Raw genomic sequence first — 12,007 nt, forward strand, 5'->3', positions numbered from 1 at the left:
TTTCCTTTTTAACATTTTTGCGAGTACTTCGGATATAAAGATGATAGATATAAATAAAATACATACAGATTACAAAGAAGATTAATTTAACAAATTAATACGCATATTCATTTCTTATTATTTTAATTCAAAATAAGTACATTTGAATGTGTTTATAATCTAATGTATATCTATATCACACTCAAAAATATCAGAATATTATACTAAAACATAATACCTATGATTAATTTAAACGGAATGTTATCAATTGTATTAAATGAAAGGCATATAAGGTCCCAATCTCTGGTCATTTATAAGTACGTTGGCTTAAACATCCGATGTGTTTGGTGTAATAAACCGTAAACACTTTGTTTTTATCACTGTTTAAGTTCAGATTATTTGTCTCAAACCAACGCACTATCGTTGAGAGTGCATTGTTTACCTCGTCATCAACGTACGCACGTCGCTTCATTTTAAAAATAAGTGAAGTATCATCAGCAAACAAAACAATCCCATGGCTATCATCTACCACAAACGGTAAATCGTTAATATATATAAGAAACAAGAAAGGACCGAGAATAGAACCCTGCGGAATACCTATTCCTACAGGTTTACCTGAAAACCGTTTACCGTATGAGTAAACGGCACACCATTTTCTTTATTATAGGCCAAAGTACTTGAGCGCTCAGAGAAACTAATTTAAATTGATATTGTGTTGACACTGCCAATTGCCACTCTTTTAATATCGACATAATATACAGCTTCACGATTATACTAGGAAAATTATTCCTTCCAATTATAAAACTATAAATTGAAAACAATAAACTGCAGTGAATACAACACTTATTATAACATACTTAATTTAGTGTTGAAATACTGACTACCATGGGCGATATAAATATAAAATTTTCAAGGCCAAATGTTTTTTATCATAAACTGACAATCTGTTAGTCAAATTGATATGTGGCACACTGGTGCTGATAGTAGGTAGTTGCCCCTAGTTGTAGGAGATACAAAAATAACGCAGTTTCGGCAAAACTCGTGGAAGCTCGGAATTGTTTGTAGTGGAAGTGCCACGCAGCTTCGGGAGTGTCTCAATCATGCGGTTGTTCGCAATACTATTTCAGTCGCGATTGGCTATTCAAAGTCTAAATCAATTTGCTCCCTATTTTCACTATCATTGTGGAAATTAAGTTTATTGATATCCAGTCCATATCTTTAAGAGGAAAAATAGAAAACAGTTGCATGCGAATATATATTACATTTCAAAGAATATGCAAAAAAATCACACTGGCATTCAATCCTAAACCTTTTCATCACTCGAGATATTACTATTTGGTGACCGCACCCTCTAGTGCTTAACGGTCATACTACACTCATTGACAAGGTTAGCGTAACGCAAGAAATAGGTTTGATTTTGTTGTAATTCTTGTGCATACACCACAAACACAAATCCTATAAAAAAGTGATTTTTTCGTACTGGGAAAATATCTCAATTTCTGAATTTGAGTTTAAATTTTTATTTTATTTTTTAAGTATCGCCTTGTATGCCATGCCTTGTTTTTCATATTAAGGGCTTTTTATGGCAGATAAACTGAGAATGATTAATGCCACTCAAGTTGCTAGGGCTGTTATTTTAAATAAAACTGGGCACACATACAAACATGTACCAGCGCAAAAACTATGAGTACCCAAATCTGTGGTACACCGAGCTGTTAAGAGGTATCGGAAGATCAGATAGTTTACTAAACTTGAAGGAAGGCTACGTAGACCGTTTTTTCGTTGGAATTTAGAAACAAAACGACGAACAAGCAGTAAGAACGAAGCTCCAAGAAGTTCGAGGTATTACAGTAAGCACTTTACCTGTCAGAAGACAACAAATAATTCATATAACCTAGTCGTACATTTTACGATCTGACCGAAATGGTGAAAAGGTATCATCACAAGAGGAACAAAAACAGGGCTGTAATGGTTGTAGGTAAGAATCGTGGAAAAAGGAATGTCGAAATCTCTGTACTAAACGAATGAAACTGACATACTTACGTACGAGGAGGTACGTAATGAAACTAAGGCGCTATTTCCATGAGTGAGTGCATCGCTTCAAGTTCGCGCTCTTATCGCCGGATAAACTCCACGAGACGATGAAGATCTCGTCAGCGCGGCGTTACTTAGGGAATAAGACGGCTCTGACGTTATATAACAAGATAGCACTCTGCGCGACGATTCCTACGTATTGCTTACATTCAGCTAGTTATCGTATCGCCGCGTGAAGGTAAGTTCTATTAGAGTGCATAAAAATAGCGTGGCACGACGTTCATATAACTCGCTCGTGAAGGCCTTAAATAATGAAATGAAAAATAAAAGACAAACAATGATAAAATTAATCGTGATTCAAACAAAATTGCAATAAATTATGTTAGATGTTTAGATGTAGAAGTTCATTTTAATTTTAATCTTAAGTACTATAAAGTTTAAACTAACTTACAATTTAAATATAAAAGATTTTGTAGCCACAATATAATGTCATAATCTTCGTCTTCTTCAACGTAAATATCACAGAATAATATTAGTAATAATAATATATCTACTAAATCAACCCATTTCACAAAATGCACATTAACTTTGTGATTTAAAACTTTTATCATTGTAATTCGTATATCTTACATAATATTATGTTCCAATGCAACGGGTTTTCACAATATAATATTATTATGATGGTACTTATACCTACTTGGATGGTCTGAAAAGTTTCCTCGTTACAAAAATAAATATTTTTCTGGATTTTTTTATTTTTCAATATAGACTCCTTCTAACTGTGTAACTCTACACACTTCTCCCAGCGAAGCTCCCATCTCTGCAACCCTTCTAAATAGCACTCGGCGTTACTCGCTGCAAATTGATTGTTCACGAAGGTTGCCTCTTCATTTGACGAAAAACTCTGTCCTCCGAACGTAAGCGTTAAGATGACGGAACAAAAAGAAGTGGTGAGTAAGACAAATGGTCAATCCGATCAAACTGTAATTTGTGGATTTTAGCCATGACAATGATATTCCGCTGGTGTGTGAGACGGTCCGTTGTCTTGGTGAAACAGGGTTATCTTTTTCTGCAAATTTGACCGTTTCTCCACAAGTTCTGCTTTCAGCTTGTCAAGATATTAAGCGTAGTATGCTCCTTTAATCGCTTATAATAACTCCATGACTATCCCAAAAAACAGTCGCCATCACTTTCCTAGCCGAAAAACGGTTTTTGCTTTTTTTGGAGCCTTTCCCTCTTTGCAGTCCACTGTTTGGATTGTATTTTAATTTGGTGTGTATAATGGTGTATCCAAGTTTCATATACAGTAATTAATCGTCGCCAAAACTAAGATTTATCGCACCTAACCTTCATCAACAGAGCGTTGGAAATGTTCATTCTAACACGTTTTTGGTTTGACGTGAGCACACATGGCACCCAAAGCGCGGACATCTTTCTAATGTTAAATTTTGATTTAATACGTGACAAACACCTTCTTTTGTCATGTTCATAACCTCTGCTATCTGACTTTTATTCGGCGGTCTTCGAGCACCATTTGGTGAACCATGCCGATGTTTTCGTCAGTGATTGCATGTTTTGAACGCCCTGAACGTTTATCAATATTTCAATGTGGCAAATGACAGTGCAGAGTCCCCATTCAAAGAATCCAACTTATCTTTGATGACAGCTCATCTCTCAGATGACGCCCACATTAACTCACTCAAACGACTGTTACGTAACACCGGGGCACTCTAAATGCCTGTAACTTTGATGAGTAACTGTCAACAGATGAATAAATGAAATTCACTAGTTTTTATATACGAGTGCTGCCATTTTCACGTTGAGGTCAGAAACTTTTCAGACCACCCGGGTAAATACTGCCGTGACCACGATCCTTGTAATAGGGTCGAAATGTATTTTAAATGCAATGATTGTAGTTATTTTTATTTTTAATCAATAAAAATAACTACGATCGTTTCGGACACAAATGGCGTCATTGATAGAGATGAAGCGCAAATAACTTTGAATATCGTTAGTACCTACCCATTGCATTTAAAATATACAATAAATGACTAACAATAACCTAACTGACAATAGATAATACTGCCTGAAGACTAACTTTGAAATTATTTAATAACACCTTGATAAGATGACATGTGGTCGCACCAATAGGAAATTTAAATACTGACGATATGGTAAAAAATAATTAATATCTACTAATTTTGTTTATCTATTTTTACACCAATATGTTCTCTTTGCTATTTTATTCCCAAAGCGCTCACGAACGGGTGTTCGTTTTCTTGTTAATTATTTATAGCTTACTAGTACATTGCATACTCTTTGTAATTCCAATTTCGATTTCCGACGGGCTGGCAGCGTGTTCGAAGTTCAACACCGGATTTTCGCTGGCTGAGTTATTCTTTAAATATTGCTTGTCATCATTCTCGAAAGCCATGTTCTCATGACCGAGTTTTTCGCATTTTTCATCCTTTGCGGCTTCATTTTGCTTGTCATGCAAGTCTTTTTCTGATGCAATGTGCTTTTTACTAGCCAAATATAACCATCTGTAAACAAACATGAATGTTGAATTACAAATAAAAATTATTTCCATATGCTTAAAATAAGTCAGGGATAGAAACTATAATTACTCAATTCAATTTATTTAAAATTAAAACATCCTTACTGCTTCTTTCTTAGGAGTTATAATAAAGGAGTTTCTTACATTTGGAAAATAATTATTAATTTTTTATCACTATATTTTGGAAGTGTGTGTGCACAAGAAGTCGGTAGTGGGAGTCCTCGTAGGACATTCGTCGACCAAATTGGAGAAGTTTAAAAAAAGAAAAGGTCCGAAGCACCCAGAACGGGCGAGCATGTATGAAGACTGTAGAGGAAGCGCGTGAGGTTTGTAAGTATAGAAGCAATTGGCGTTCTGTTGTCTCCTACCCCGATGGGAAAATGGCGTGAGTGTCTATGTGTGTGTGTATATTTTGGAAGTATGAATATTAAATGAAGAAATTATCGTACTTATAATATTTTATTGTATTACTTTGTTATCTAGGGCGTGATATCGTTCTCGGCGTATTGATGTAGTGCTGTAATGTGCGCTGCTTGTTTACGTAGCTTTTTCAATAATTCAACCTTATGTTAAAGCAGTAAGGTCTGATTTCATTAGATGTTTATTATGTTGATGCAGCCACTGTTACTTTTATATTATGGAATTTAGTATCTTATGCTTATTCAATGCGTATTTACTTATGATAGCCCTTGGTGTAAAAAAGGCCTTACAGGTCAACCTAATGCTAGAAGTATACTTACAAAAATATAAGTACAGCGGGGATGGTCATACCACCGCCCAAAAGGAAGAAAGCCCCGGGGAATGTTTTGAGGGTCGCCGTATACACTGTTGTGTACATTGGTGCGTAGACTAGCGGCATCATCGCTTCAGCAAGACCGAAGAACGAGTTCACTTTACCTGAAATGGTGATGGGTATGATGCATTCACCTTAATTAATTATTTACTAACTAAAATACACGTCCATACCATTACATACAAACAAAATTTGGTATTTTGTGAGTATGAAGTAGTATGTACTAAAAAATATTTATTTACTTAGATCAAAATGACACTTATGAATGTTTTACCAGAGAAAAGATTTTACCACCACTTCGGAAATGTTGAGCTTCAATGAAAAGAAGTGGCAAGAAACTCACTAACATTTTTTTTAATCTATGTTTAAGTGAAAAAAGAAAAGAAGAATCTTAAAAAACTCAAGCAAGCAACGAGTGCAGTAGATGTATCAATTCGCATACACTGTGAATAAGTAAAGGTATTAGGAGATCAATTATATATTGAAATGTGTATAAAATGATTTTATTAAAAATGGTATATTATCAAGTTAAAAATATTAGATAGAAATCTCCGAACACGGGAAAGTCCAGACACCAGACAGGTCTGTTCTGTCTGCATGACGCACATCCAGACATCGCTTCCTTCTATATATGATATGCGATCGTAGGCAATATAATGACCCGCCCCAGGTCGCCGTCACGAGCAGTGCCAGTTTAAAATTAGATTCCAAAAATTCCATCAATATGAATTGTTCATTGGGGTAGCTGTAGTTATGATATAACCTGTATAAAAATAACCCTGTTTTTATTGCTTTTGTTGAGTTTCGTTGCAAAAAAACAAAAAGTGAGGAGGCTTCAACAAGCCCGAGCCGAAGGCGCCTTTGCGATAACCTACCTTCCATCTTTGTATCACAACGACTATTAAATAATTGTATTACAATTGGCGAGTCCAGAAACTTTCAGGATAGTCCACGTGTAGGTAAGTATTTCAGGGTGCGTACAAATTAAGCTCGGCAGCCGCGAGCCCATGCTCGACTCGAGTTGATATAAATTTAGTAGAGCGCGATTGCCGCGCGCGACAGCCGATCCAGATTGAACAGCCCGCAGCAACTAGACAGACCAGTTCGTTCTTGTAAACCAAATTAGCAATATCTTTTGAATTTCTGGAGAATACTACCCTGCAATACTTACCTTTTTATATTTTTTTTATCGTTTCAAAACAGTCAATGAAGTCAATTGTCCATTTTAACTTATTCGCCGCGAGCCAAAACTACAACCGTCCCAACTCCTTTGATGCGGTCTCAAGAACCGACAGCGAGCGGATAACTGCTCGGCCGCCGCGCGCGCCTATGTCAGTTATTGAGTTAGCCGCACGTGATTTGTACGCACCTTAAGATATTCTGGTTGTTTGGTAATAATGTCTTGTGAATATGTTAATGAAACAATCGTAATATTAAGTAAGTAGTAATAATCAGATACACACCCAATTCATCCTTTTCGACCAACTTGGAAACCATTGATCTCATCGCAATAAATGAAGTCCCGTTAAAGATTTCAATCAGCGGCGCTGAAAGTAAATGGAAAAATTATATGCCTCCAGCGTAGTGCTATTCTTAGATCTATTTATAATTATTGTAGAATATATACTTATATAGAATATTATATATTTTTTTTCTATACATGACGTGTAGCCACTTTTACTATTGAGGAGTACGTACCGATAGATAAAATACCTAATATAAATAATACGAAACTTAATAATATAAGTAATGCTAAATTGTCTTTTACCACTGTTTCACATAAAAGTATTATTATATTGTTATACGCACTCAGATGAAAAATTGCCAGATAAAGCAAACCGCATAATTTACCTTAGAGAGGTAATAATAGGAAATTTTCCATTATTGAAGTTGGTAGTGTAAATATTGAAAATTAGCGGAAAAATCTTGTAAGTGTGAATATGTTGTATTGTCAGTATTTGTGTTATAATATAATAGTTTACATTTTTTCAACTGTTTTTTTATATCAGAGTGTAATATAGATTTTAGTACTTGGGCAATGTTATTAACGGCGAATGCGGTTTCTCTTCACAGAACATCTGGCGAAACATCAATTTTTTTTTTCAAAAAATTCTTAATTTTTAACGAGGACCTAATGCACTTTCTTTTCATGCAAATGATTGTAAAGTTACATTTTAAGAATCAAAAACTCCTTGGCTTTAGATTGTACAAAATATGAATTTTCTTTTTAATAGTACAACAATACAAAAGTAAGCATCCCATATTTTATTTTATCTTGGCAGCAAACAGTCATGTACAAAAAATGTCCTTATCCTAATAATTAATAGGTCCTTGAGGTCCTTAAGGACTTTGTGTGCCCACAAATTATAATGTAGTTGACAATTAATGTAAATATTATGTGAGGCGTTAAATATAAGATATTAACGAGGATGAAATCCAAGTACCTAGATACTAGTAAGTAAAACAATACTAGATTGTTAATGAACAAGATGTTTCTGATCATAGTGTTAGTTCTGGTAGCTCTTCATTCTTACTTCATAGACCAAGGCATGTAGTCGTAGTAGGTACAAATCAAGGTTGGTAAACGGTAAACATTTACAAAAAATGTCACGTTTCACAGTAGCTAGGTGAATGATAATAAAATGTGTATATACTTACGAGTTTCCTTAATTTAACTAAGTTATAAGCTGAATATATTTACCTAGGTACATATGCCAAGTCTTTGTAGCAAAAGCATACATGAAGCCTGATAATATTTTGCTAGTGGACGATATTATACCGATTACTGCGTCGTCAAATTTTAACACATGGCTAAATACTCCCACAGAAAACAGAGTTCCTGAAATAAACAGTTTAATAATCAACAAATGTATTGAATTTATTTAACAGGTGGAACAAATAAGTACAGATCTTACATCTGAATCTAAAGGAGGTATAACAACGTAAACGCACTTAGGGGGCGTCCATTAATTTCGTGAGGCATTTTTGAGAATTTTTCGACCCCCTCTCCCCTTGGTGAGATATCGAAGAAGGAAGGAATTTTCCTCAACTCCCTCCCCCCACCCCTAATCTCACGCGATATGTTTTGGCTGTAAACGAGTAAGCGTATTGAGAAAAAAAACACAAGCGCAACTTGGCCTATTGCTAAATTATTGAAGGCTAGCAAAGGCTAGCATTTGTGAAAATTATCGTAGTTTAAAATCAAAACTTGCTAAGACCCCCCTCCCCCATAAGTGTGATTTGAAATATAAGACACCTTACGTAATTAATGGACGCCCCCTTAAATGATTGAATTCAAATTCAAATATTTTTTTCAAAATATTTGAATTCAAATTCAAATATTTTTATTCAAAATAGGATGTGAAATCACTTATTGAAAGTCAAAAAACTACCACCCATACCAAAATGAATGCCTCAGGCCTGAAAGAATGGGCGCAACAAACTCAGCGGGCTTTTTTTTTATCAAAAATATGTTTTACAATTAAAGTAACATTGTACAATTAAACTTATTATTTAATATCCTGAGGGCGGTCGCTCCATTCCCAATCTGTGGTATCATTGAGAAAGTCATTTATGTTATAGTAACCTTTACCACACAATGAAGGTACGAAACATCAACGATACCGGGCTTGTGACCGCGACGCTACTTGGAAAACTAACACCGAGATCACATGGAACGATTTAAGCTGAGCAATATTTATTGAAAATAATTCGAATGAACTTGTTCAGGCGATTAAAACAGCTTGACATTTGTAGCAAAGGTAGCATTGATTAATACCAGCAATTTATGGAATATTTCAAAATAAATAAGATAATTAATCAACAATTTTGCTTTCACTCAAGTTTCCATTCAAGTTCGCTTCAATTTAATTGAAAGTCTGAAGTCTGGCGACCCTAATCGCAATGATTTAAAATTATTATCTACTAGGTACGTTCCTATAACGTGGAGTGATAATCAAAATAAAAACGTTTGAGTCCACTTCGAAATATCAAAATCATTTCTGAATATTAGATTTTGCGATGAATGAAATGTATTATTGAAGATTCATTGCCAAAGTTCCTACTCGGACTTAGATTACCTTAGGCTACCGACATAATATGGCTAATATTATAGGATGTTGACTCTTGACTAACTTTGCCCTTAGTCCTTTCATTGAAATGACTAACAGCGAAGGGTCTTGAACAACATCTGTATAGACTCTCGCTAAATAGCTGACTTTGGGAACTCATTCAGAAGTAGTTTGTTAATATTAAGCGGTATCTCTTCTGGGATTACATATACAAATTTAATTTGTACCAAAGTTTATGCACGATGTGGGGCTCGAACCCTCGCCTCACGGGTTCCATACGAGCGCTCATACCGAGTCTGAACTGAAGTCAGAACTGAGCCAACCGTCCGAGTGACGCATTTACCTTAAATCTTCGTATGTCTTGTTCAACTCTCAGGTTGTGGCTTTATGAGTCCCGAATCGCCCATAAGTTTTGGTACAAATTAAAGTTGTAGATTCAGAAAGTCGCTATTCTTATAAACGGTATCTAAGTTTCTCATTCAGTCGTCTTGACCATCGGCGAAATTATCTTGCACTTCTATCTCGGTGGTTTATTTTTTTATATTTTTAATTTTATCGTATGATATTAAGGTGTAATTAGAGAGAAATAATAATTACCAACTAGTGAAGTACACATCGCATAAGTTGAGAACATACTGAAGTCAACCTCGTTCCAATTAAACCGGTATCTCGTGAATAGATACATGACTGACATCTCACCTGAAAATAAAAAAAAACCTGTAGGTAATATAGATTTATATCATTCTTTTTAAGGCCGTACATTCAAAATACTTTGAAACAGCATGGGTTATGATAACCTAGTTTAACCGTATGGTAAGCGCGCATAATATAATAACGCATAGTCTCGTGCCAGAGTATGGCGAGTCAACATCTCCTAAGGTTGCCTCGTGTAGAGGCGAAACCCGTGTTGACTTGTATGAAGACATATATTGGCGGAATTAACACTAAAGAAAACTCAAACCATTCGCATAATATCTGTCCATAAATAATTTATGTAAACGCCGTATTTATTAAACGCAGTTTGTATCTCATATATCAGGAGTTTACATGTAGCTAACTACCTTATACAATAATACTCTCTGTTAACGTATGGTGAAAGTATTTAACCACACTCTTGATTTTCGCACTTATTTTCATTTTCTGTGTGTACAGATTATCTATACAGTATTATTATGTAAAACGTGTTACGAAGTCGCAGTAGCACACTACTTACGCCACGGCTTACTGTCAACCGCAATAATTATGGAATTAATTTGCACTCAAATTTGATGTGTATGCGGTTACGTTAGGGTTCTTTGATATGCGAAAGATGATCGCCGCCGGAGCTACAGCTTACTGCCATATGCTATATTGATTGGCTTTGCTAAATTACTGCTTAAACAAACCTTTACCATATCAGATACGGTTATCTAAATATAAAATCCGTGTGTACCGTCAGTTGTTGGTGCCACTGGAAAAACAGCGCTGGTTACGCTATTCGTAGATAATTTAAACTTGTACATACACTGCGACAGTTATTAACACGTTGATAAATATAGCGGCGAACTGTTAGCCTTTATTTTCATTAACGCACGGACACTTTTTTTATGCAAAAAGACAACAAATGACCATACATGTCACCTGGTGTTAAGTGATCACCTCCGCCCATATTCTCCTGCAGCACCAGAGGAGTCACAGGAGCGTTGGTGTACGCGCTTTTTTTTAACCCATCTCGTATCGTCCGGGGCATACCGCACAAGAAAGCTCATTCCACAGCTATGTAGTACGCAGCTAGGAAGAAAGCTCCTTGAAAACTGCACTGTGGAGGACCACCACACATCCAGATGATGATATCCTAATTTGTGGCGTGTCGTGCGAAGATGGAATTCGGCGGCAGGAATCAGGTGAAACAGCTCTTCGAAACACCCCCTGTAATAAATGCGGTAGAAGACACACAATGAAGCGACGTCTCTACGCAAGGCCAAGTGATCCAGCCTCCTCTGCGTTACACGCGGTCAAATGGATCGAGCTGATACTGGGGTGCGCCAGACTAGAGATGACAGCATAGGCCATAGTCGGAGACTAACTAGAGAAAACTGTTTCTATATTGACTGAAATAATATCAGAAGGTACCCCCGGGTTCCATTCTGATATGACATCTAAAGATTAGCCGGTCCAGAATATGGCCGAGAGATAGATGCAAGTAATTGGAAGAGGCCTTTGTCGATGGACAAACGTTTGTTGGAAAAACCGATCATTACCAACAAATGAAGGTATATAAAATTATTAATAAAAGCAGCAATAATTATTAATTATTTATTGTATATTTCTGGCCTGTAAAGCAAAGCTTATTCTTAGTGGGAGGCTCCTTTACACCGGATGCCGGCTAGATTATGGGTACCACAACGGCGCCTATTTGCCGTGAACTAGTAATGTATAAACATTACTGTGTTTCGGTCTGAAGGGCGCCGTAGCTAGTGAAATTACTGGGCAAATGAAACTTGATATCTTCTGTCTCAAGGTGACGAGTGCATTTGTAGTGCCATTCAGAATTTTTGGGTTATTCAATCATCCTGAGCGGCGCTACATTGTAAT

General features: G+C 35.9%; 1 protein-coding gene across 2 annotated transcripts in view; it reads right to left on the reverse strand.

Moving 5' to 3' along the window:
- Positions 1-2,402: 2,402 nt before the first annotated feature.
- LOC126965786 (solute carrier family 46 member 3-like) overlaps positions 2,403-12,007 on the reverse strand; it is a 48,108-nt gene continuing 38,503 nt past the window's right edge. For both annotated transcript variants that reach the window (XM_050809553.1, XM_050809552.1), the window contains exons 4-8: positions 10,031-10,132; positions 8,065-8,202; positions 6,827-6,910; positions 5,311-5,467; positions 2,403-4,556 (exon numbers count right to left, since the gene is read on the reverse strand). In XM_050809553.1, coding sequence (XP_050665510.1) covers positions 4,304-4,556; positions 5,311-5,467; positions 6,827-6,910; positions 8,065-8,202; positions 10,031-10,132 — 734 coding nt within the window. In that variant the 3' untranslated portion in view covers positions 2,403-4,303. The remainder of the gene's footprint in view (positions 4,557-5,310; positions 5,468-6,826; positions 6,911-8,064; positions 8,203-10,030; positions 10,133-12,007) is intronic.

The sequence above is a fragment of the Leptidea sinapis genome, chromosome 8, assembly GCF_905404315.1.
Source record: "Leptidea sinapis chromosome 8, ilLepSina1.1, whole genome shotgun sequence".
Lineage (NCBI taxonomy): Eukaryota > Metazoa > Arthropoda > Insecta > Lepidoptera > Pieridae > Leptidea > Leptidea sinapis.